Here is a 25,960-nt window from a genome sequence, read left to right on the forward strand (position 1 = left end):
CCAAAGCTGCCCCGCCCCGCCCCCGGCACGAACTGCTCCGGGAGGAGCCGAGTGAAAGCCGAAGCCAAACGCTGCGGCGGAGAGAGGGCGCCGCCTGGCGGACACGGGAGCGAACTGGGAGCGAGCCGGGCACCGGGACTGAACCGGGACCGAACCGGGACTGAACCGAGCACTGGGAATGAACCTGGAACCGGGTACCGGGAATGAACCGGGCACCGGTAATGAAAGGGAACGAACCGGGACTGAACCGAGCACTGCGAATGAACCCGGAACCGGGTACCGGGAATGAACCGGGCACCGGTAATGAACGGGAATGAGCCGGGACTAAACCGGGATTGAACCGAGCACTGGGAATGAACAGGGCACCAGGATTGCTCTGGATACTTGTTGAGAACCAGGCAACGGGCATGAACTGTGACTGAACCCGGCACCGGGAGCAAACCTGGCACCGGGAATGAACTGGGAATGAACCGGTCACCAGACATCGGGAATGAACGGGGCACTGGGATTGAACTGCGCACCGGGAGTGAACCGGGCACCAAGCATCAGAAATGAGGCATGGCCTCAGGAACCGGGACTGCACCGGGACTACTCTGGGCTTGGGGTATCAGACCGGGCACTGTGCACCCTCCATCCAAGCTGGGTGCCCAACGGTGCTGGGGCAGCTCCAGCACCCCCACCCCATTGACCCCACTGCCCCCTCACCACCCCCACCGTGGGTGCTCCCTCTATGGCCCCACTCGGGTGCTGCCATCACCGGATCCCCCCCAGCAGACACCAGGCCCTGGCACCAGAGAACTTTAATACACCCAAAAACTTTCCCAGGGGGTGAGAACGGAGCCGGATGCAGGCAGGCAGACACCAGCCTTTGGCTTTTCCCATTTTCCATTAAAAAACCCTCATTTTTCCCACTGTATCCAGTTCCCAGTTCCCCCCACACTGGCAGGCATGGGGTGCCCAGTGTCTCCCCATAATCCTGCTGCCATCCCAAGCCCTTCCCGTGCAGATGGTGGAAGGAGAAGCAAAGGAAACACAGAGTGGCTCCATCTGCTTGGGGTTGTTTTTTTTTTTGTTCTTTTTTTTTGGGAAGGAAGAAACGGCGCTGGTTTAATGGGAAGAAAAAAACGGTCTCTGGAGCCTGGCACAAACCACATGCGCACAAACGAATCCAAAATGCAGCTGGAAAAATCCACCTGGCTGCTTGGGTGGTGATGGAAGTGGGGTGGGAAAAGAGGGGACTGTCCCCTCCCCTCCTGACCCAGAGTAGTGGGAGGGGGGGAAGTCAGTACATGCGTCAAGGGATGGAGAGAGTAACATTGTAGAAAATGGTAGAAATGGGGGAAAAATGCTGGGTTGGGGGGTGGTTCGTTGGATAAAAAGCAACAAGGAGGGGGAAGAAAAGGCAGAAGTTCCCAGATTTCCCTTTACATCCACTATCCACCTCTCCAGCTTCCCTGTAAGGTCATCACAGGATGACCCTGAGGCATGGAAACCCACCCGTGCACATCTCAGCTCGGACCACCACGGTTTCAGGGATGTTGTTGGGGGATTTGGTGTGGTTTTAGGTTATATTATGTTATAAATATGAAAATTACCCCTCCCTGATGTTTTGGGATTTTTTTTTAGGAGTTTTGGGGTGTTTCCAGTTAAAATTGAAGTTAAAAGTTGGGAAGTAGTCTTGGCATGGTTAGAAAATGTCATCTTATCCGGCTGGGAAACGCCCGGGGACACCGTGAGGGCCCTGCGCTGCCCAATTAGCTTATAAAAAGTAATAAATTAATGAAGGAATATTTGCATCCAGTCCACTCTGTACACAAAGGTGGGGAAACGCTGCCGCCCCTGGAAAAGCTCCCACATTTCTATAAAAATATCAACATCTCTCAGGGAGTACAAAAACCCCTCGGGGGAGGCGAAGGGCCGGGGCAGGGCCAGCGCCGACGTCCAAACCGGCTCCGGGGATGGTGACACCTCCGGGGATGGTGACATGAGGGCTAGGCCACGCAGGGTGGGTTTTTTGGGGGGAAGGTGAGGGCGGGTGTTCTGGAGCCATCCCCAAGCTCAGACCTGCTCGGCCCTGCTCCAGGCGCTGCCACGAGGGACCGGGAGCTGAGCACCCCCCGGTTGCCGGTGACCGGGGGGTTTCTCCCCGCAGTTCCGGTGCTCGCATCCATCCCACCGCAGCGTGGGGACACTGCTGTGTGGCTGTGGGGTGGTCCCGAGGGGATAGGAGCCCCGACATTCCCACTCAGGTGCCACCAGCTCCTGCTCGTCGCTCTCGGAGCCCTGCACCGCGATTTGTGGCACGGAGTTGGGTTTGGCTCCGCACCGGAGAGCCCCATCCTGCCCGGTTTCGCTCTTCCCATCGTCTTCGCTCGCCGGTGTCGGTTCTGGTTCATCAAAACTCACTTCTTGGACGGCCTCTTGCTTCTTGAAGGAATCCCGACGTTCGGAGAGGTTCAACCGCCGCATCACCACCATCTCCTGGTCCCGGTCGTGCCTCTCCCGGGTGCTGGGGAGGTGATACCCGTGCTCCCCGGGGTACAGCGGTGGCGTTTCGCCTTCCCCCACGGCCTCCCCATCCCCGGGGGGCAGCTCCAGCTTGCGCCCCCCCGACGTCTTCTTCTCCCCCAGGACGGGGACGATCTCGGCCGACTGGACGCGTTTGAGGAGGGGGGAGCGGGGGCAATCGGTGCTGCGGGGACGGGAGCTCTGCCGGCCGATGGTGGGGGGGGACAAGGTCTTGCCCTGGAAGGGATGGGGGTTTTTGGGGTGGCCGGGAAGAGGGGATGGGGAGCGTTGAGGAGAAGGTGGGCGCTGGGTAGAGGAAGGGGTGCAGGCCAGGGGTGAGGGGGGGATGCTGCTGGTGGATTTGCGACGTCCCACTTTGTAGCGTTGCCCCCCCAGTTTGGGGGCCAGGCCGTGCAGGGAGCTGGGACGCACGTGGCCGGCGGGTGACGTCGGGGTGCTGGAGGAGGGAGAGGTGCTCTGTGGGGACACAGCATCTGCCACACAAAGAGAAACGGGTCAATGGAAAGGACAGGGGGACACGTGGCATCCCTGCCAAGCCCAGTCACCAGGAGGGACTGTGCAGGATCTCGTTATGTTCAGAAACGTTCACCATGAGGATGGAGGGACACGTGGCATCCTGCCGTGCCCAGAAATGGTCACCAGGAGGAACACAGCACCCCACCATGCCCAGAAACGGTCACCACGAGGGACAGGGGGACATGCCTGGAGCTGTGGGTACCTGAGGACAGGTCAGGAGCAGGGCTGCGGCAGGGTGTCGGGGGACCTGGGGACAAGCTGTGGGTGGGGGACTCTGGAAGGCTTTCACTGGAGGACAGTGAGTGGTGGAGGCCAGAGGAGAAGCTGCGGCTGGTGTGCAGGACTGAGGACTGCTTGGAGATCTTCTTGAAAAGGGATTTTCTCCTGCTGGAAGGGACAAAGGTGATGAGGAAAGGAATAACCCCTCAGCTGCACCTTAAAGTTGGTGACCCCGAGTCAGCCGAGCTGGTGCTGTCAGGATTGGGTCCTAATGGACCCCTGGCAGAGCCAGGATAAATGTTGTTTTATTCCACCCACCTGTCCTGGCCATCCCTTTTCCTGCTCTTCTTACTCCTCCGGGCCATCCTTGTTTTGGAACTGTTTTTCCGAGCGGGGCCAATTTTAATGGAGGTGTTCTCCAGGGCAGTGGTCCGCAGGGCCACTTTGTTCCCACTCTGAGGGGTGGAAAACAAGAGGCTGCAGCTGGCTGGATCCAAGTGCCAGATCCAAGTACCACACCCAAGCACCAGACCCAAGCACCAGACCCAAACACCAGATCCAAGCACCAGATCCAAGTACCAGACCCAAACACCAGATCCAAGCACCAGACAGACCCAAGCACCATAACCAAGCACCGGACTGAAGCACCAGATCCAAGTGCTCGATCCAAGCACCGTATCAGAACCAGCTCCTGCCTTGGCTGCCAGGGGCAGTGATGCCAGGGAGTCACTGGGTTGATGCACCTTTGCCAGGAACTATCCTGGTGAGGAGTGTGGCAGTGGTCACCCACCTTCAGCAGCAACTCCACGACGTCCCGGTGAACCAAGCCCAGCACCGACTCGCCGTTCACATGTGTGATGAGGTCTCCTGCTCTCAGCCCCGCTTCCTGCGCCGGGCTCCCTTCTTCCACGCTCTGCAATCCAAACCACATGGATTTTATTCCAGATCCAAGTCTAAATTTCCATCCCATGGGGAAATGGGGACCCACTCCACCTACCCAGACCATGTGGTGGACGGTGTAGACGTCGCTGTCCCCCATGTAGACGCGGATGGCTCGCAGGGTGAAGCCGTACTTCTTGCCGGAGCTGTGGATGATGATGGGAGGCCGGAGGCTGGCGATGGCCAGGGATGAGTCTCGGCTTGGGGAGGAGTCACGGGAAGAGGGGTTGGATGAGAGGGAGTGTGGGGAGATGGGGCTCATCAAGGCACCACCACCGATGTCATCTGCAAGAGAGACAGCCTGGCTCAGCCTGGGAAATAAAACCGAACCACGGCAGGCTCCATGGAATCACAGTCCATTGGGACAAACCACACGGACCTGAGGTGACGATGAGGGACAGGGCTGAGACAGAGGCAGATTTAGGGACACGGCTGCCGGGCGAGGCGCGCTGCCGCTCTGCCACATCCTTCTGGCTGCTCAGCCGACGGCTCCCACCCGGCTCCAGGCCCCGGGGAGTGGAGTTTTTGGTGCCTGTGCTGTTGCTCCGGAGGCGGATGCGGTTCAGGCTGACGAGATCTGCTGCAGAGGGGGAAGGAGGGAGAGTTTGGGAACGTGGAGAAGTCACCACCAGCCCTGGTTGGCCCTGGAGCATCCCACACCCCCAGCCTACACACCGGATAACGCCGATGGCTTCGCCGCGCTGCAGGTCCCCATGTCAGGGTCTCCCAGGACAAATTTAGGTTTCTCTGGCTTGGAGGAAGCCACACAAGGACTTTCATCCTCTGAGGAGAAGGCAAACTTGGGCATGGTGTCCAGGCTGTAGGTGCTGGGCAGCGCTGCGGGGCTGCGGCTCCGCTCGTGCCGGGAGGTGGATGGAGTGGAGCTGCAGGACGTCCAGGAGCGGAGCCTGGGTGAGGAGAGAAGGAGGGGTCAGGACAACTATGGATGGGTGAGGGGGTGGCACCAAGCCTCTGACATGCCCCTTGGACATGTCCCACTGACCCACTGAAACCTCTGCAAATGGTGCTGGCACAAACCCTTGGTGCCATCACAAACCCTTGGTGTCATCACAACCTCTTGGCGTCATCCAACCCCTTGGCACCTTCACAACCCCTTGGTGCCATCACAATCCCATGGCACCAGCACAACCCCTTGGTGCCATCACAGCCCCTTGGTGCCATCACAACTCCTTGGTGCCATCACAATCCCATGACACCAGCACAACCCCTTGGTGCCATCACAACCCCATGGCACCAGCACAATCCCTTGGTGCCATCACAGCCCCTTGGTGCCATCACAACCCCTTGGCACCAGCACAATCCCTTGGTGCCATCACAACCCCTTGGTGCCATCACAACCCCTTTGTGCCATCACAACCCCTTGGTGTCATCATAACCCCTTGGTGCCATTAAAACCTCTTGGTGCCAGCACAACTCTTCGGTGCCAGCAAAAGCTCAAACCAGCACCATGTCCCCATCTCACCACGCACCGGGGCTCTGGGCCAGCCAGCTGGGTCCTCTCCTCATCCCCTGAGTGCCTGTCCCATCGCTCCTCTTTGTCGTCGGTGTGACTCCGGTCAGAGGAGGAGAGGCTGAGGTTGGAGTGAACTGCCAGGAATTCAGAGCTGCTGTACACCTAGGGAGGAGATCAGACCTCAGCCAGGAGCAGAAATTTGGGCACCTGGGTGTTGCTCAGCCAAAGACATCAAAGACATGAGGGCCATCATGCTGGATGGGAGCACCTTGCTGAAGCGATGGGAGCAGGAGGAGAACTGCCCGATCTCTACAGATGATTCCTCATCATTGGTTTCCTCATCCTCTGAATCCAGGTGTCTGTACCTCTCGGAACGTGCTGCAAGGCAGAGCCCAGGCAGGCCTGGCTGTCACTTTGCCCACCACACACCCCAGGGGAGTTTGGAGGGGAGAAAGTCAAGGTTTGGGTTAGGCCAAGCACGGCCTGGGGACAGGATCGCATCAGTTTTGTGATTTTGGTTTTTAAAGAGATGGATGTCACCTGGGAGATTTTCACCAGGAGCACCTGGGATAACGGGGTGACCAAGGAGGGAGGAAAAGGGGATGGGTTTCTCCTCACTGTCAAAGTAGCTGGTGTCATCCTCTGACTCCAGCTGGGGGATGAACTCAGCCTTCTGCCGCAGGAGACTGTTCCAGTCCAGGTGGAGGAAAAAGGAATGGTGCTTCACCTCCTGTGCACCTCCTGGCAGGAGAAGAAACCACATTAGGGGGACAGGGCAGGCTCTGGGATGCTCCCATCCTGAACAGCACGGTCAAATCCACAGGTTGTCCAGAGAAGCTGTGGATGTTCTGTCCCTGGAAGTGTTCAAGGCCAGGTGGGATGGGGCTTGGGAGGTGTCCCTGCCCATGATGATGATCTTGAAGGTCTCTTCCAACCCAAACCATTCCATGATTCCATGAAAATGGCTTAAAACAGGATGGAGCAGAGCCCTGTGCTACTTTCCCAGGGTGAACCTGGAGCTGGAGAGGCTCAAGGTGGCAGGACACCCATTGGTTTCAGGTTGGCCAGAAGTGGGGGCTTCCACACATACCGGTGCCCAAGCGCTCCAGGGGACATTGTCTCAGCAACCGTGTGATCAGGTCCTGGGCATCTGCAGGAAGAGCCTCATCCCCTTCTGGCCACATAATTTCATCTGGAAAGGGAAAAGGAAAAGGACTTTGCAGTGGCTGGAAGAGTTTGGACACAATGCGAGGTCACAGAAGTTACTTCTGTGCATGAGGAACATCTCTCAGGAACTGCAACAAACCACAGCATCCTCCCAAACCAGGAAATCAAAGTTTGAGGAGCCTGCTGGCAGTTCACCCATGTATGAAATGAAGGAATGAAGGTCTCCAGGTGTTAAGGACAAGCTGTGACAGCTGGAAAGAGCAAACTGAGGAGCCAAGTTGCCACCAACACTCACCACTGATGACCTGCCCAAAGAGCTCCTCAGGGGTGTCTCCAAAGAAGGGGACGCAGCCCACCAGGAACTCGTAGAGGATGATGCCCATGGCCCACCAGTCAACGGGCTTCCCATAGCCCTGGATGAGGATGACCTCTGGAGCAATGTACTCTGGAGTGCCACAGACCTGTGTGGGAACAGCTCCTGACACATCTGTAGTGACCTTTGTGATAGGGCCCAAGGTTATCCCCATCTCTGGTGCTGGCAGAAGAGCCAAGTGGAGAGGAATCTCGTACCTGCTTGTCCATGAACTCCCGAGTGTCCTTCTCCATGTGCCCTTCATAAAGGTTTGTGGTCATGTTCATCAGGCCTATCTTTGACAGCCCAAAGTCAGTCAGCTTTATGTGGCCCATGGAGGTGATGAGCAAACTGCAAGACAAATGGTCCACAATGATGCCCTTTCCTTCTGGAGGACCAGCCAGACCCCAGGAACTCTAAACCTGGAGCGACAGCCCAGAACCAGATCCGTGGGCACCAAGCCCCATCACCTCATTCTGCCTTACCCTCTAAACTTTGAACAGTCCCTCTCTCCCATCCCCACCCAAATCAAATCCTCTCCTCCTTCAGACCTGACCCAATGTCCTCACTTGTCAGGTTTGAGGTCTCGGTGGACAATTCCGTAGTTGTGGAGATATTCCAGGGCCAGGACTGTCTCAGCAAAGTACATCTTCGCCATGTCCACAGGCAGGGGACCCATGTTCTTCAGCAATGTGGCACAATCCCCCCCTGTGAGGACAGGGGTTCTCTGGAGCACCGGGGGGCTCAGGGATGTCCCCAAGCAGGGCTATGCTGCCCTCCTGCCAAGCAGGTTCCCAGCAAGACCCTCCAGATGCTCAGGTGGTATCCTTGGTGCTCAGACACTGATATTCCCCCTCCCTCCAGTCCCAGATTTTGTGCTCACCTTCCACATACTCCATCACCATGCAGAGGTGTCGCTTGGTCTCAAAGGAACAGAACATGCTGACCACAAAGGGGTTCTCTGCAAAGGTGAGGATGTCCCTCTCCACAAACACCTGCTGGATCTGGTTCCTCAGGATGAGGTTCTGCTTGTTGATTTTCTTCAAGGCAAAACGCTGCCGTGTCTCCCTGTGCCTCACCAGGTACACAGCCCTAGGAGAGAGCAAAATGGCTGGACCTCAAAACATGTCCTCCAAGCAGCAGGACCAACCCCACAGCACTGTGGGGCTTGGACAGGGAGGATGTTGGAAGTGTTTACAGATGGAGACGAGTGTTAGGAACTTCCCAACTCACCCGTAAGCCCCGTTGCTGATCAGTTTGATGGTCTCAAAGTCCCCCTCACAGGGCTTCCTCCGAGGAACAGTGGCTGAAGGCTGGCTCTGAAGAAGACACAGAAGGTTTTTAGGCAGGAATTCACAAAGCACCATCACATATCACCTCCAAGTGCTCCTTACTGCCAGAGGACATTCCCCCCCTGAACTGTCTCAAGCCACAAACCCCAAACCAGGAAGCCAAGATGCTCCGTAGACTGAGAGCCCACTCTGAACTTTGGCCAGCTGAGGGATTGTGAATCACAACCCAAATTAACATCTCCCAGCCTGAGGTAGCAGAGGAGCTCATGCTTTGGTGTGGGATGAGGCAGGACAAAGGTGGAGGCAGCAGGTGAGACACAGGTAGGAGCATGCTCACCTCACAAGTGTCATCGTTCTCTGGTGTGATGGTGTTTCCACTGTCAAAGTGATCCAGCTGGACCATTTCTGCAGAAGACAGGCATGGTTTTCACTTTCTTCATGCTCAACCTCCACCAAAACAACCCCCCCACCAACCACTTTCCCTCCAAACTTGGAGTTCCTGTGGAGATTTAGCCCCACACTTCTCTTGAGTAGGGAGAAATTCAGGTCACAGCCGTAAGAAGTTCAACACGAGGACAAACATTTATATAATTCTCTTTTTTTCCGTAGCCATTCCCATGTTCTTCAGGGATTATGGTGTTTCCCCCCCCCCCCAAGGTCGTGGCTTCCTCTGGATTAAGCGTTCTTGAGCTTAATCTGCTTTGCTGAATGTGTGGGGAGCAATAATGAGGGAAGTGGGGCTGGCCAGGAGACGTGGACGTTGTCCTGGTCCTGCTGTGACCCACCCCAGGATGCCAGCTCAGCCCTACCAGTCCTCCTGCTACCTCCCAGTGCCAAACTGGGAGTCCAGATTCTCGAGGCCCACCAACCCAAGAGCTCCCCTACCCTCCAGTGGGTCCTTGACGAGCCCCAGTTGGCTGATGATGTATCGGGGAATATCAGTCTTTATTCCTTGGCCAACTTTGGCATGTCCTTCTGCAGCTTCCAGGAGATGGTAAAATTCCTCTGGGTCAAACTCCTGGATGGGGAAAACCAAGAAGAGTTGAGGAGCAAGAGCTTTGCAGAGTGAAGCCTCTCCTCTAAGCCTTGCAGGTGACATCTGTAACTGGGGACAGGGTCTGGATCCTTGCAGGAGATTGGAGCTTCCTTAGCTCCTTGCTGCAGCCTGGCCAGAACAGTGAGGAGCAGCAGTTCTCAGGGTGGATCAGGCAAGGTGGTGTGAAGATGCTTTGTCTTTCATGGTCCACGCCTGCCACGAAAGGTGTGAACCACAGAAGACAAGACACATCAGGAGCTGCCATGTCTTACCAGGCACTCCAAGAGACGAGCAGGACGGGAGATGATGATCAGCAGTTTCCTCACCAGTTGGTCAATAAACTTCACCTCCTCGCTCTCAGAACGCTCCTGAGCCTGGCAGAGAGGAGACAGAAACCAAGTGTCCACCAGTGGCCTCAGGAGATGCCAGCAGGCAGGGAACAGCCCCGTACTCACATCTCGGAGCATCTTCTCAAGTTTCTCCTGCAGCTCCATGAAGTAGCGGGAGGTGATGAGAGCTCCCTGGGACTTGGCCAGGCAGTCACGGGCCAGCTCGATGATCTGGTGGTGGATGAAGCCCAACACCCCATCTGCCAGTGGCAGAGTGCTGCTTGGTGAGAAGTTCGTGATGGTGTCCTGCAGACGTTCTTCCATCTGGGCCGTGGCCTGCAAGGCAGAGCAGATGGTGATGCCCAGGAACAGGCATTCCCACATCATTTGCTGGGCTTGAGCTGGGGTCATGCTACCACCTCCTGCAGCTCCCAGATCTGTGGCCCCACCTGGGAACCAGCTTCCAATAGGCTGGAAAAGCTCCACCAGAATCTCCAGAGACTTCTGCCTACATGGGTGATGAAGGAGACCCAGAGGTCTTGAGTTTCTCTCCAACACCCCCTGCTATCTACCCACACATTCCATATTCCATCTTAGAGAGGAAGTTCTTCTGGAGAAGATGCTGTCAGGATGCTCTGGGGGCACTAATGTGCTCTCTGGTCCTGGAATTACCTTGGGGAACCTCTCTTTGTAGACATGGTTCATCATCACAACCTCATTATCAAACGTTCCACTCGTCCGTCCAGGGCTGTGGAAGGAGGAAAGCAGCTGTGTTATGAGGCCCAAGTCATTTACATCTATGCAAAGAGCTACCACCCCTGGAAAGCAATTCACTTCTCCTCCTAACAACCTATCTCAAGCAGTTAAAGCTCCTCCAAGCAAAGCCAGCAGCCTTGGGCCAGCACTTCCAGCAGCATCCCTCCCCACTGTGGTGGTTTGGAGGTCTCCAAACTTAAGTCACCTGAAAATCCAGAGCCAAGAGGCTGGTTCATGAGTTGCTTGGCTTTGAAGGCCAATTTCATCCTTTCCTCTCTCTGGATCCCATAAGTTCTCACCATTGTTGCTCACCAACAAAACCCAAACCCTTTGGTGGCTGCTGGAACCTTCATGAAAGGTTCCTCTCTTCCCCTCACCCAATGTGGCCTCTCCCAGGCCCCTGCCTGGTGATCCCATTATGCAAAGCAGCTCATGGGAGCAGCCAGCAACTCTTTAACCCCTATAAAATAAATGTGGTGATTCAAAGCAGCCCAAGGGCCTGGCCCAGCCTTTGCCCTGCCCAGCTGGCACCTCCTCAATGACAACCTTGCCACCTACAAACCCTTGTCAGATAATTAATCTGATTTGAATGACAGTTCAGCCAGTAACAGGCAGGGTTTCATCCCAACAAGGATGGCCACTGCTTGGGTTCCTGCTCAGTGGTCTCCTTCTCTCCACTGAAACCTTTGAGACAATTGAGCAAGAAGCTGCAAACCAACTGTTTTGGAACAAATTCCACTTTTTCCCCAGCTTCAGCCCCAGGATACCTTCCAGGAGAGAAATGCCACATCCCAACAGCTGAGAAGATGCTGAGAACAAGAACCCAGGCCCAAAATCAAGGAATTTAGAACCAGAGAGTCATGGAATGGTTTGGGTGGGAAGGGACTTTTGAAGGTCACTGTTACACTTAGAAATACTTGAAGGGTGGGTGTCAGGAGGATGGGGCCAACCTTCTTACAGTGGTGCCCAGGACAAGAGGTAATGGGTTCCCAAAGATGAACATGGGAAGTTCCATCTAAACAAGAGGAAGAACTTCTTCACTCTGAGAGTGGCAGAGTGCTGGAACAAGTGCTGGAGTCTCCATCTCTGGATACATTCCAAACCCACCTGGACACCATCCTGTGCAACCTGCTCTGGGTAACCCTGGTTGGACTAGATGATCTCTACAGATCCCTTCCAAGCCCTGACATTCTGTGTGATCTAGACCAGTAAGCAGGATCTTCATCAACTACTTGAGGTTCCTCAGAGCCCCACCCAACCCGACCTTCAGCATTTCCAAGGACAGGGCATCTACAACCTCAACCCACAACTTCTCCAACTCCCCCCAACAAAGGGAAAACCCCAGTGTGGGGAGGAATCACTGCCTTGGGAGGAGCTTAAGAAGCTGAGGACATCCCAGAAGCGGGCAGAGGAGGTGCCAGGTGTCCTGGAAGGCTAGTGGGTGCTCAGGGTGCTGGGTGCTGTACCTGAGGCTCCGGGATCGTGGGCGCAGGCAGGGCGAGTGCCGCCCCTCCTCATCCGTGACGCTCTCCGTACTGCGGAAATGCTTAGAAAGGAAATGCAGCTCGTCGGGGGTGGGCTGGAATGGGAGCTGGTGCAGGCGCTCCTGGGAGGATGAGGACGACTGGGAAGAAGGAGAAATGATGGAGATGAGGAGAGCGAGCCTGGCTGCCTGGCAGGGAAGGAAGAAACCCACCAGGAAAACATCCCGCGGTTTAGTAGGAGGCTGGGAACGCTGATGGGCTGTGCCTGGGGATTGGTGACACCCAGAGATGCTGTGACACCTTGGGATTGGTGACACCTAGGGATTGGTGACATCCAGGGATGCTGTGACATCCGAGGGTCTTGTAACATCTGGGGATCCTGTGACACCTGGGGATTGCTGACACCCAGAGATGCTGTGACGCCCAAGGATTGGTGGCACCCAGAGATGCTGTGACATCTGAGGGTCTTGTGACACCTGGGGGTTGGTGACACCTGGGGATTGGTGACACCCAGGGATCCTGTGACACCTGGGGATTGGTGACACCCAAGGATTGGTGACATCCAGGGATGCTGTAACATCTGAGGGTCTTGTGACACCTGGGGATGCTGTGACACCTGGGGATTGGTGACACCCAAGGATTGGTGACACCCAGGGATTGGTGACATCTGGGGATCGGTGACACCCAGGGATTGGTGACACCCAGGGATACTGCAAGCTGAGCTCTCTGCCTTTCCTCAAGCCCCTCTGCAAGGCCACCTTGGCTGCTGCATCCTCCAGGAGCAGAGGGGGCTGCCCAGGACCCAGTGCTGTGGGGCTCAGGAGCCATTTTACCAAAACAATCAAGTTTTGGGTTTCTTTTTGCCTGCAGCCATGAGAAAGCAAACGTTACCGAGACAGTGGAGCTGGGGGTGTTGGTCCCATAGCCAGAGGAGGGGAGTGAAGCCAGTGACCACCTTCTGCCATCAGCCCTGTGGGTGGAAGTGTGATGATCACACATGGAGAAAAAAAATAAACCACATTTAAATGCAAATAATTAATGGCAGAGTGATGAGGAAGAGGATGTGAGTTGAGCATAATAAACCCCAGAAACCTCTTCTCAGAATGGGTTGAAAAGGGGTGAAATCAGGGGGGTTGGGGTGAAGGGGGGCTGTTTGGCCACCCCAAGGATTGGTGACAATGAGTGGGGTCCCAGGGAAGGGACAGGGCTGGTGGTGAAACTGAGTCAAAAAAGCCTGTGAAAAATCTGATTTTTAAGTAGAGAAAAAACATCAGCCTCTAGGACTTCATTCTGGGAAAAACTGGGATTCCACAGGGAGCCAGCAGGCACTGCCTATAAACAGGAGGTGAATGTTTCCTCTTGGAGACATTTCTAACAGGCTGGGGCCACGTCCAGGTCAAGAAGGGGCCCTTCACCTCCTGCTGCTGCTTCCTGGGCGGGTCCGAGGAAGGCAGGAGCTGGAACGGATCCAGCACCAGCATCACCGTGTGCTCCCCAACCCCCTTGGCTTTTCACTGATTTCCAAGCCTGAAAACCATCCAGGAGCCTCCATCTTTTTTCCATCAGATGATCGATGGGTTAAACTCAGCCATCCACCCCCAGGGGTGCAATTAATCCATCAGTTAAACAGGATTTTGGCATCATTTTTTTTTTTTTTTTTGGCATCTGCCATGAGCTGGAGATGGTGTGATGGGAACGGGGATATTTCTGCTCTTGGAGCTGCAGGGAACCCAATTCCCAGAGGAAAATCTCCCACCCTGGTGGTGCTGATGAGGAGCAGCCCCCCCATATCCCTGGGACTCACCTGTCAGTCCGAGGAGCATGGCTGGGATGGTGGGAGACACCGGTGGGGGCAGAGCAAAAAATCAGGGAAGAAAATTAAAAAAACAAAAAGAACAGCAAGGAACAAAAGTCAAAATAAATCATTTGAGCTCAACAGAACAGTCCCAGTGGGTGGATTATTAATTATCAGGGAATATTAACAGGCAGGGATGGGGGGTGGGAGCTCACCTGCGAGCAAAGGGGAAGTTGACAGAGGTGCTGGCAGAGAAGTTGCGTGGGCTGTCCAAGGGGCTGCTGCCAGCTGCAGAGAAAAAGGAGGAAAAATCATCCCCCAAAACCCATCCCTGGGCTGCTCCTGCGAGGGGAAGGAGGAATAAATCACTTCCCAAGCTATTCCTGCCTGGAAAAGGCCATGAGCCAGCCCACTGGTGCTAATGAGGTGGTGCAGGAGCAGAAGGATCAGGCTTCCAAATAGTTGGGTTAATTTTGGGAGATGTTCATCCCATTCCAAGGATTCTGTGGGGGGCTGGACTAGATGATCTTTCGAGGTCCCTTCCAACCCCAAGGATTCTGTGATTCCCTGTGCCAACCCTTACCTGTGGGCACGGAGAGAGGGGAGAGAGGACGGGAGAGGGTGGGTGAGGGGGTGCCCACCACTAAGCTCTTCCTATTGCTGCTTCGGCAACTAGGGAGGGAAAAGAGGAAAAAGAGGAATTAATTTGAGGAAGTGAAGGATGGATAGGGCTGGATGGGCTCAGGCAGGGCTGGATGGGCTTGGATCTGCTATCCCCCTGCCAGGGGACACAGTTGTTGTCACCCCATTGATTATGGATCTCTCGCCGCAGGGAAAAACTGTTCCCGGGTTCACCATGACCCAAGATGGGCTGGCAGGGTTATTTTTAACAATAAATATAACAATATAACAATATTTTTCACCAGGTCCCACTTTTGGGTTTGGCAGGCTGGGGAGGGCAGAAGTGGGCAGCCCCTTTGGCCCAGGTGCAGGAAAATGGGATGTAAAAGGTGGAAGGGATGGAAATGCCCATGCAGGTCCAGCCCAGTCAGGCTCCATCGCATGGAAAATGTCCCCAGATCTGATAAATCTCCTCATATTTGGTGATGCCTGGTTTATAGTAGGGGGGACACTTGGTCCCTTATCCCCCCTGAGCTTTTGTGGTGGTCCTGGGCAGCACAATGCTCTGGCAAATGTCCCACTTGGCAGAAGGGACCCAGGAGAAAGCACTTTAGGTCCAGACTGACAGTGTCAGCACCTCGAGACCCCCAACACCCTGATAAACAACCCCCTGGCCCCCCAGCACCCTGATAATCAACCCCAACACCCCAACACCCTGACAATCAAACCCCTGACACCCCAACACCCTGACACCCCCATCCCAGCATCCCGCTGAGCTCCACCAGAACATCCACAAGGTGACATCCACCAGGAGCAGGACTCCACATCTCCACCCCAATTCCCACCCTCCCCAACTCCTAGGATTTCAATCCTCCTGCTGGGAATTTCCTTTCCTCCCTTCTCAGCCCTTCTCCAAGCCTGGCCCAGCCTCCAAAAGCCCCCCCTGGCCTGCAGGGATGCTGCAGCCCTGCTCCTGCCCTCTCCTCTGCCCAGTTCAACCCCAACTTAAAAACTCATCAAAGTTTTTTTTTCCTCTACTGAGAGTGAAGTAAAGCTGACCTGGAGCAGAAGCCTGAGGATGACCTTCCCCTTTCTCTCTCTGCCCTCCCTTGGGATGCAAATCATTCAGGGCCACACTGATTAAAAGACCTCATTTGCCATCACACCATGGCCTGAGACACCCCTAAAATGGAGAGGACCAAGGCAGAGAGATGCTCCCCTGGTCCCAAAAGCAGAAATGAAGGGCAGAGCTGGTGTCTGGGGGTGCAAACAACAACGTCTGGCAACACACCCACCCTCTGGATGCAAAAACACAGCACCAACCAACAGCCAACTCCACAGGTGGAGACAGCTCTACACCCATGGTCAGAACCCCACACCCAGCACCCATCACCTCCCACTGGGAACCCAGCACCTTCCTGCCCTGGGGTGCTCTCTCCTGCAAAACCAGCCCCCCTAAACCTCTAAGACCCAACCTCTCAGCCAAGACAAGGGGAGGCTGCTTAGGGACCCCCCAACCCCTTCCCTTCACCCGGGACGAGGGGTCCCTGGGTGCCGCCCTGGGCCACGCACCCTGGGGCTCATCCCCAATGGGTTGGGAGGTGTGGGGGGGGAGGCAGACCCCTTCCTCCCCTCAACAATCCCCCCTTTCCCAGCCCCTCCGTTTGCCTTCCTCACTCCAGCACCCCCAGCTCAGCACCCACCCGCAGAGCAAGCACCAACCGCAGCCGCCATGGGGGGAAACTGAGGCACGAGCCCAGATGTATAAAGATGGAGGGGAGAGGGGGGGGGCTGCAGAGGCACTTCCCAGGCCTGGGGTGCACGCGTAGCCCTGGGGACACAGAGGGACGTGGCAGGGGACATGGAGGGGGAGGGGAATCACTCTGTTTCATTTGGGAAGTGAAAAGCAAACCTTGAAGGGAGACAGTTCCCCCTCAGGGTGACATGGCGGGAGGGGGAGGCTGAGGACGGTTCCTGTTTCCGCCCACTCCACCCTCGGGTTCCTCAACCACCTCGAAGCCTTTCAACCCCCCCTTCAACCTCCGGCAGCATCTCCAGCTGCTTCCCATCCTTTCCCGACCAGAAAACTCCAAATGCATCTTTGGATCCAAAGGAGCTGCTGAGGGAGGGAACCGGGGCTGAGGGGAGAACCGGGGCTGAGGAGGAACCGGGGCTGAAAGGGAAAATCAGGGCCTCAGAGGGGAGAACGGGGACTGAGGGGGAACCAGGGCTGAGGGGAGAACAGGGGCTGAGGGGGAACTGGAGCCTCAGAGGGGGAACCGGGGCCTTGCTGCCCTCTCTGCCACCATCACCTCAGAAATTGCCCCAAAACCCAAGCAGAAAATCACCATCAGCCTCGCTCCCGCGCTTCTTCCAGAGGTGATGGGGAGCGTGTGACAGGCAGGGTGACCCCGAAGCTGAAGTAAAAACGATTTGTCACTTGTCCCAGCTCAGGGTGTGTGTGTGTGTGTCTGGGGGGATCTGTCAGCTCATCCTGCTGGGATGGGATGAATCCGGTAGCTTCCCCGCAAGCTCCATCCTCCGGGCAGGACCCATCCCTGGAGAATATCCCTGATGGTTCTAACCAGGAAATGGGTCTGGCAGGACCAGGGCGAGCAGGGCTGGGTGGCCCAGAGCCATCTGGGTGAGACAAGGGTGACAGTCACCCGCCCATCCTCACCGGGATACAGCCGGGAGGTGCCAGGTACCGAGGGGCTGCAGCATCCCCCAGGATCTGAGCCCAAAAATGTCCCAGGAGGGTCGAGCATCGTCCGGCAGCAAGGTGAGGGCAGGGGAAGGCATTGGGTGCAGGCTCAAAGCTCAAGCTGGTGGCTCCTGGCTACGTGATGAAGAGCACAAGCTCCCAGCTCCCTTCTTCTCCCCCATGGCTGCAGACAACGTTTTCCTCCCTATCCCTCCACAGGCACATGGCATTCACGTGCCTGGAGATTTTGGGAAGTGGCCATGGATCACCACAGCCTGGAAAAATCAAGTTTCCAGTGGGATAGGTTTGTGTTTAAGGGCAACGCTCAGTGAACCGAGCAGCTGCATCCCAAGTTGCTCTGTGACATTTCTCCTCCATGACGTTCCCTCTCCATGACATTTCTTCTCCATGACTTGTGACGGGCGCTGAACTCGGTTGCCTCCAGGGATGGAGGTTGGGATGGGGGAGGCTGGGGATGGAGGTCTGGATGGTGAAACACAACACGCTGCCTGGCATGGACCAGGCACAACCCCACCAGGCACCCAAAATCCCTCAACAGAGCTTCTCTGGTCCCTCAGGAGCTGTGGATGCTCTTATTAATCCACCCTGGAACACCCAGCACTGCACCAGGCACCTCCAAGAGCAAAATCCCAAATCCTCCAAGGGAACAACAAGTCCTACCCAAACTTATTTCTCCGCACTGCAAGAAACCAGCCCAAAGCAGCTGCCCCACACCGTGGGACATAACCCCACACCTCCCTGTGCCTCAGTTTCCCTTTAGCGGGTGGGAATTGGTACCTGTTACATCTCCCAGCACGTTTTCCTGCCGCGTGCAAGGTGGGAACAGCCCCAGGCAGCATCCACGGAGGAGAAGAATCCCATCAGCCACCAACCCACCCGGTCCCTGCCCCACGCTGATCATCTCAGCACCCCCAGCCCCTCCCACGGGATCCCTCAGATCTCTTAATCCCACTAAATAACCTCATATGCTTCCTGTAAAATAGGCCAGACCCGGTTCTGGCCATGGATTCTAGGAATCCTGAGGAAAGAAGAACAAATCCTCTGCCCTTCAGGAGAATTACAACCTCATCACGCTCCGATGGAGTCGGATGACTGCCTGGATCACCACTCCCATCACGCATCCCTCCCAAGGTTGTGTCCCCCCCACCACCACCACTTGGTCAGAAAACCCCATCCAACACCTTTAATTAATCATTAAGGGTCCCCTCTTCACCCCTCCTGCTGTGAAATTCCCACAGCCCAGGTGAAGCAGGGGATGGGATGGGATGGGATGGGATGGGATGGGATGGGATGGGATGGGTGCTGGATGGATCCATTTGCTGAGCAACCGTGTTGCTCTCTGCCAGCCCCCGGTGATATCTGACACCCCCTCCATGGGAACATCCCCCCCACCTCCACATTGCCTCAAACACCCTTTTTTTCCCCCTAAAAAACCAGGACAGGGCTTTATACCCAAGCCAGCGGACACCTCCAAGAACAAAATCCCCAAATCAAAGACCCCACCCCCCAAACCACAGCCCCCAGTACAAAGCCCCCCCAAAACTCGTGCACCCCGGGGCCCCCCCACCCCCAGGCACGGTGTCACCTTCCCCCCCCTTCAGCCATCAGTGCACAACCCCCCCCAGATCACACATCCTGGCACCCCCACAGTACAAAGCCCCCCAAAACCACGCAGCTCCGTGCCCCCAAGCAAAAAAACAAAACCTCACCCAAACCATGAACCCCGGTGCCCCCCCAGTGCACAGACCCCCCAAAATCACGCAGCTCAGTGCACCCTTGGTACAAAGCCCCCCCAAAACCATGCACCCGGTTTGTCCCCGGGTACAAAGCCCCCCAAAACCACGCAACCGGTTCACCCCCGGGTACAAAGCCCCCCCATAACCAAGTACTCCGGTGCCCTCCCAGTACACAGCCCCCCAAAACCACGCACCTCGGTGCCCTCCCGGTACAAAGCCCCCCCCCCCAACCCACGCTTCCCGGTGCACGGTCCCGTAGCCCCCGGTACCTCTTGGAGCGCTGGAGCAGGGCCCCGGCGGACCGCTGGCCCCGGTAACCGGGCGGGGCGGCTCCCCAGCAGCTCGGGTCCGACATGGCGGGGGGCTCAGCCGGATCCGCCGGCACAGCCCAGCGGAACCCGCCAAGGGCAGGAACCGAGGCCTGGACCTCTCCGGGAGACCGGGTCCGGAGGCAGGAACCGAGGGCAGGAACCGGAGCCGGGCCGCGCTCCCGCTGCCACCCGCCCCTTCCCGCCCGACGGCGCCCGGGTTACCATGGAGACGGGCAGCGCCCCGAAACGGGGTCGGGGTTTCCATGGAGACAGTGGGGGGAGCACCCCCAAAATGAGGGGATGGGTGGGGGTATTGGGGGGGTGTTACCATAGAAACGAGGCAGCTTGCTGATACGGGGTTGGGGTTATCGTAGAGATGGGGCTGCACCCCTAAAATGGGGTTAGGGTTACCATGGAGATGGGGCAGCACCCTAAAACGGGGGCTTGGGGTAGCATAAAGGTGCGGGAGGGAGCACCCCGAAATGGAGACAGTTACCATGGCAATGGGGAAGCACCCCAAAATGGGGCTTGGGGTAGCATAGAGATGGGGCAGCACCCCAAAATGGAGGCAGGGTTGCCATGGAGATGCAGCATCCACCACTCGTGTATTTGAGGGGCACAAATTCTCCCCCCCCCCCCCAAATCAGCGAGGGTGGCCACAGCCTGGGGTCTCCCTCGGGGAGAGGGAGGTGGCACTGTGCCACCCGTGAGACACCCCTCCCACGACAGCTTTCATGTTTAATTGGGGACATCCCGAGCAGAGACCCAGTGACATCCATCCTCTGCAGAGCTGGGGACAAAACTCCACGTGGTGGCACCGGAATGGCACCCAGGGGTGCTGCCATACTGCCTGTCCCTGTCCCCATCCTTGTCCTCGTGCTCATCCCCATCCTGACCCCACCATGACCCCCCCAAAACCACTCTCCTCGAAGCTTTGGCTGGGTGGTGGCCACACTTCTTGTCCCTTGTGCCATGGTCATGGGGGACAAGGGGTGGCCCAGCCAGGCCCCCCCCATATGGAGGCAGGGTGCAAGCAGCACCCTGGTTCCTGCCTGCACCAAACGGTTCTGGGGGTGCTGGGCAGTGGCAGAGCTCCTCACCAGCTCCTTGTCCCCAGCAGGTAGACAGAGGTGACACAGTGTCACCCCTGGGTGCCAGGCAGGTCACAGCTCTGCCCCTCAGGTGCCGTGGGGACACCAGGCTGGGGGGTGACACCATGTGCCCCACTGCAACTTGTCCCCAGGGCACAGCCACCCACCCCTGTGACAGCAGCACCCCGTGGGACACTGCAAGGGGTATGCTGGCAGCGTTTTGGGTGGGGGGCACCTGTCCCCCCAGAGCAGCCCCACCTCCCCAGACCCCATGGAGGAGCAGCCAAGGTGCTGAGGGAGGTTTCATGGGTGGGATGAAGGCACCATCCCTGCTCCCACTCTGCTCCACCCCCCCAAAACCAACCCAAGGGTGCTTGGAGCAACCTCGGTGGTGCTCCCACTGGGAATGGACCCGCTGGTAATGGAGCTGGAGCCCCCCCGGTTTTGGGATGCACAGGTTTGGGGTGCAGACCATGTCCCCACTTTCTGGGTGCCCCAGAGCACCCCTGGGTGGGACAGACGCCCCTCTTGCTGCCCCCTTCTCCACCTCAGTCCCCCCGTTTCCCTGGAGCTGGTGGGCATGGTGCCCCCGAGAGGGTTTTGGGGGGGGTCTTACCTCCAGGGGTGCAGGGTGAAGAGGGGGCTGCAGGGGCTGCAGGGGCTGAGCAGCGTCGGGCTCTGGCTGCTCAGGGACAAGCTGCAAGGCAAGAGGTGCCAGCCCCCTGTCAGTGGGTGCTGGGGGGGGACACCCCCTGGCACAGCCCCCCCGGACGAGTTGAGGGGTTCTGGGAGAGGGGGAAAGACTGGGGGGCGGGGGGTGGTGGTAAGGACTGGGGGGCCAGGCAGGGTGGGGAGAGGGGAGGGGGACAGAGGTGGCACAGGCGACACGGGGGACATTGCGGGGGCTTCAGCTGCGGCGGGGAACAAAGCGGGGGGAGAGGGCGGGGTAGCTGGGAGGGTCTGGGGGCTGTGGATGCGGGAGGAAGGGCTGGGACGTGCGGGTGGGGGATGAAGAGGAACAGGGATGCCCCGGGGTGCCGCCGCCCCCGGTACCCATACCGGCACATCCCGCCCCTCCTCGACTCACTCCAAGGTCAGCGAGGGGATCTTCAGTCTGTCCCGTCGCGACTTCATGTCGCCGCTGTCGCCCCGCTCCGCTCCCTCCGCACCGGCTGCCCCCGCGCTGGGCGGGTCCCGTGGCCCCGCCGGGGCTCCCGGTTCGGCCCGCCGGGTTCGGGCCCGCCTCTACGGCTCGGCACGGTACGGCACGGTACAGTACGGCAGAAGCCGGCATGGCGCGGGTCCACACCCCCGGGTCCCCGGTACCACCCTGTCCTGCCCGGTCCGGTACAGCTGCAGCCCCGATCCGAACCTCTCCCGGGATGCGCCGGTGCGCTGGTGAGGCTGCGATGCTGCAGCCCCAGTATAACACCAGTGCACCCCTAACACAGCCCCAGTAGAGCACTGGTGCCCCCCAATACAGCTCCAACTCCCCCAGCACATGGCCCTGTGATACCATGACAGCCCCAGCCCAGGACTCCCCACCCCTCATGACCTCTGCAACCCCAAAACACCCTAGAACAGCCCCAGTATAACACTGACACACAAAACCGGTAACCCCAGTACAGCCCAACGCACAACCCCAGCGCAGCAGCTTCACAACAGCCTCCTGTCACACTCCAGTACACCCCAGCACACCCCAATACAGCTTAGAACACCCCAGAACACCTGCAGCAGAGCACAATACACCCCAGTAAATCCCAGTATACTCCAGTACACCCCAGCACACCCACAATCAGGTCCCTCCAGTATTGGAGAACACAGCAATGCCACTCTAGATTTGGGCACAAGGACCCCCCATGTCACCCACTGCCACCCCCCGCGGTGCTGGTGCCACACCCCCACGCGTGTCCCTCCCGGTGACACCCGGTGGCCCAACTCGGGGACTTACGCTCTTCCTCGGCGTGGCAGGCTCAGCTCTTTCTGCAACAAGAAAAGTGGGAGGCAGGGTCAGAGGGTGCCCCATGGCCTCGGTGGGGGAAGGGGTGAGGGGCAGCGTGGGACCCCCACCCACATGCCTGGCAGCATCCCTGCTGCCCGCAGCCAGCCCTGGGCACTGGAGTGTCACGGTCCCTGCTCACCAGGGTGACGTGAGGGTGACAAACAGCCCACGTGGGGTCAGAGCGAGGGGACATTGCCTTTCAAGGTCCCTAAGGCTGCTGGCCCCTGACCAGCCCTCAGGGCACCAAGGTGGCAGAGCAGCAGCCACCTGGCCCTTGTGGTGGTGGCTGTGCCCTGTTCCCCACCCTGTCCCCCAACCCTGGCTGTGGGGAGCAGCTGGTGACACCCCATCAGTGTTTATTTTTCCAGGAGCTGGGAATATTTCTTCCCGGAGCTGTTTGCTGGCAGGTGGTGTCACGGGGCAAAGGGCAGCAAACCCAGCTCGTGCCATCTTCCTGGTGTGACACCTACCCGTGTGTCACCAGGTCACACCATGGAGTGGCACAGGCCTCACTGGCACGCTGAGAAGGACACAGCAAAGGGACTCATGTGTCCCCTGGCACTGTGGGGTGCTGGCACACGTGGTGGGGGCATGTGCCAGCTAATGCCCCATCATCACCCAGAGCTGGCACCCCTGTACCCCTAAGCACCTTAAACACATTCTCCACGCAGACCATACATGTGGAGACACACAGCAGAAGCCCTGCACCCCACAATCCCCCTCCCAGCCCGGGGTGCTCCCTCCACCCTCCACCCCATCCCCCTGCCCACGCCACGCAGGAAATCCCAGGGTTTGGGGCGCTGTGATGCAGTGATGCAGCAGCATCACCATGGCAACGGGTGACATCAAGCCTGGGCGCACAGGGGACTCAGCAGCCCCGGGCCCACGGGTGTGTGTCTGCCCCTGGGGAAGGGGTGGGTGCTGGGGGTGGGTGTCTGGGGTTGAGGAGATTTGGGTGCTTCAGTGCATTCAGCATCACAGGGTGACCCCAGGCACAGGGTCCCTGCGTGGAGCAGGAGACCCCCAGCGCCCCCTCCCCATCCCTTCTGTCACCCAGTCCAGACCCCCAGCCACACCCTGGGCTGTGCCACCAGCCCCTGTGCAGAAGAAGAGGCAGAGAAGGGTCATGCTGAGAGTTCTGCTGCTCAGCCACCTGCAGATGGGACAGTGGGACAGAGGACAGACACCCCTGCCCCCCACACTGCCCCCCAACCCACAGTGCAGCCCCCCCAACCATCTCTGGGTGCAGGGGTACAGAGGGCCCCTGTGACACCCACCACCCATCACTGCCAGGGGTCCTTTGCTATCTCTGGGGACAGAAGGATCATCCACTGAGCATCCTGGGGGAGTCAGTGCCAGCACCCACGGGGGACACAGCCTGGCACAGAGCATCTCCCATCAGCAGGTCCTGCTGGGAGCTGGGATTAAGAGTCAGATGATCCCTGCGGGGACAGCATCGGGGGATGGCTTTGGGGACAGCATCAGGATGGCATCAGGGATGGCTTCGGGGACAGCAGCAGGGATGGGATCAGGGAAGCTACTGGGGACAACATCAGGGACAGCATCGCTGCTCAGCGGGGTGGCATTAGCTCCCTGGTGGCAGCCCCTTCCCACCCCTCCTGCCAGGGGGATGCTGGCACAGGGCTGAGCTGTCCCCTGGCACTGCAGGGAGTGACCCCCGTATCCAAGAGCCCCAAACCCCATGGCTGGGGCTCCATCAGCCTCATCCCCAGCTCCGGGCTCTTTCCCAGGCTTAGCCTGCAGCTGTGCTGCCCTGTAGAGCTGCCAGCTCGATGAAGGCAGCTCCGTGCCACCCTCCAACACCCTGACAGCTCCTGCTGAGCCCCAGTGACCACGGCTCCCTTCTGCCCCAGGGGATGGAGGGGGCAGGTCACCCGGAAAATTGGGCTGTGGGGGTTGTGGTCATCACCTCCTCCCCAAGCACAGGGGCTCTGTGGGGATGAGGGATGATGGGTGGGTGTCCTTTGGCTCCCACCCTTGGAGCAGGGACTCAGGGGTGGCAGCTTGCGGGGACTGATTGGCACCAGCACAGTGGTTTGGTACAGGCCAGCACCAGTGCTGGGCTGGAGGGGTATGGGTCTCCCATGGATGCCCCCAACCCCCAAGCACCCCATGGAGGGGCTGGGGGCCCACCTTGCCCCCACTGGTGGGTGCCCAGCTCCTGTCCTACCCATCACACGCTGCTCAGAAGCAGCCCCCACCTCTACCACGCAGCACCCACCTCACATGCACCCAGAGCACCCAACTCTTACTCACAGCACCCACTGCTTGCACACACACACAACACGCCCCTCTCCCCAAAGCACCCACCTCTTCCACAGGCAGCACCCCCCCCACCCACAGCACCCACTTCTTTCATACCCCCACCCAGAGCACCCACCTCTCCCCAAAGCACCCGCAACACCCACCTCACACTCACCCAGAGCACACCCCCCCCCCCAGAGCACCCACTTTTTTCACACCCCCACACTGACCACCCAGCTCCTACACGCAGCACCCACCTCTTGCACATGCACCCCCCACACCCCCCCGGACCACCCACCCCTCACTCACAGCACCTACCCCCGACACCCCCCACCCTTCCTCTCCAAATTTGCACCCCCACACCCGGAGCACCCCCTTTTAGCCCAGGCACCCCGGGACTCCCCCCCTCGGCTGGTTCCCGGGGCTCACCTGCAGTCCCCGCCGCCGCAGGATGCTGGGCTCGTCCATCCCGCCCGGTGCCACCGGCCCGGTCCCGCCCGCAGCTCCCGGAGCGCCGCCCAGCGGGACCAACGCGTCACCGGACACGCATCAGCACCGGGGGCTGGCACGGGGGTGGCACGGAACCGGGCTGGCACGGCACAGAACGGGGCTGGCACAGCATGGCACAGCTCAGGGATGGCACAGCATGGCACAGGGCTGGCACATTATGACACAGGGCTGGCATCTTATGGCACGGGGCTGGCACATTATGGCACAGGGCTGGCACAGCATGGCACAGCTCAGGGCTGGCACATTATGGCACAGGGCTGGCACAGCTCAGGGCTGGCACATTATGGCATGAGGTTGGCATCTTATGGCGCAGGGCTGGCACATTATGGCACAGGGCTAGCACAGCATGGCACAGCTCAGGGCTGGCACATTATGGCACGGGGCTGGCACGGCACAGCATGGCACCACCTGCCTGGCTCAGTACAGCCCAGCATGGCAGGATGTGCCATGGCACAAGGCTGGCACAGCATGGCACAGCCCAGGTTGGCACAGGCTGCCTGGCCCACCCCAGCCCCTGGCTCCCTGCGGGTGTCCCTCAGCCACAGTGTCACAGCCCAGTCTGGCACGGCCCAGCCCAACATGGCCCAGTTTAGCACGGCACAGCCAGGGCTGCTGTATGTTGGCATGACAACCCCAGCCACACCGACCTCAGCGTCCCCATGCTGGTGGCAGTGGGACAGAGGGGTGGGGGCACAGGGACCCTCCCGTCACCACTGCCCTCCGGCCCTGAGTAACAGCCACACAAGGGGACACTTTCAGTGGGAACAAGGGGACTCTGTGCATGGCCCTTGGTGCCACCCAGTTCCACCAT

The 25,960-nt window shown here is 58.5% G+C and overlaps 1 protein-coding gene across 12 annotated transcripts; it reads right to left on the bottom strand.

Annotated features, from left to right (window-relative positions):
- Positions 1 to 792: 792 nt before the first annotated feature.
- On the bottom strand, positions 793 to 25,149 carry MAST3 (microtubule associated serine/threonine kinase 3). 12 transcript variants are annotated; one of them, XM_030466168.1, is made up of 28 exons: positions 21,460 to 21,514; positions 20,989 to 21,069; positions 14,472 to 14,560; positions 14,104 to 14,176; positions 13,898 to 13,918; positions 12,985 to 13,063; positions 12,076 to 12,233; positions 10,526 to 10,601; positions 9,980 to 10,189; positions 9,797 to 9,898; positions 9,374 to 9,506; positions 8,826 to 8,893; positions 8,430 to 8,515; positions 8,080 to 8,288; positions 7,766 to 7,904; positions 7,415 to 7,547; positions 7,140 to 7,305; positions 6,768 to 6,869; positions 6,296 to 6,418; positions 5,946 to 6,055; positions 5,694 to 5,839; positions 4,879 to 5,111; positions 4,583 to 4,780; positions 4,262 to 4,488; positions 4,055 to 4,177; positions 3,583 to 3,719; positions 3,248 to 3,429; positions 793 to 3,002 (listed from the first exon to the last, which is right to left on the bottom strand). In XM_030466168.1, exons 1-28 carry the CDS (start codon positions 21,504 to 21,506, stop codon positions 2,059 to 2,061), a joined length of 4,395 nt encoding a protein of 1,464 aa, XP_030322028.1. In that variant the 5' UTR covers positions 21,507 to 21,514; the 3' UTR covers positions 793 to 2,058. The 12 variants fall into 12 exon arrangements, with proteins under 12 accessions (XP_030322028.1, XP_030322032.1, XP_030322027.1 ...); XM_030466172.1 differs by lacking the exons at positions 20,989 to 21,069; positions 21,460 to 21,514 and adding exons at positions 22,324 to 22,355; positions 25,069 to 25,128 and having other exon boundaries at positions 794 to 3,002; positions 3,248 to 3,432; positions 4,583 to 4,783; XM_030466167.1 differs by having other exon boundaries at positions 794 to 3,002; positions 4,583 to 4,783.
- Positions 25,150 to 25,960: the final 811 nt, after the last annotated feature.

This window comes from Calypte anna, chromosome 28 (assembly GCF_003957555.1).
Source record: "Calypte anna isolate BGI_N300 chromosome 28, bCalAnn1_v1.p, whole genome shotgun sequence".
In the NCBI taxonomy this organism is placed as follows: domain Eukaryota; kingdom Metazoa; phylum Chordata; class Aves; order Apodiformes; family Trochilidae; genus Calypte; species Calypte anna.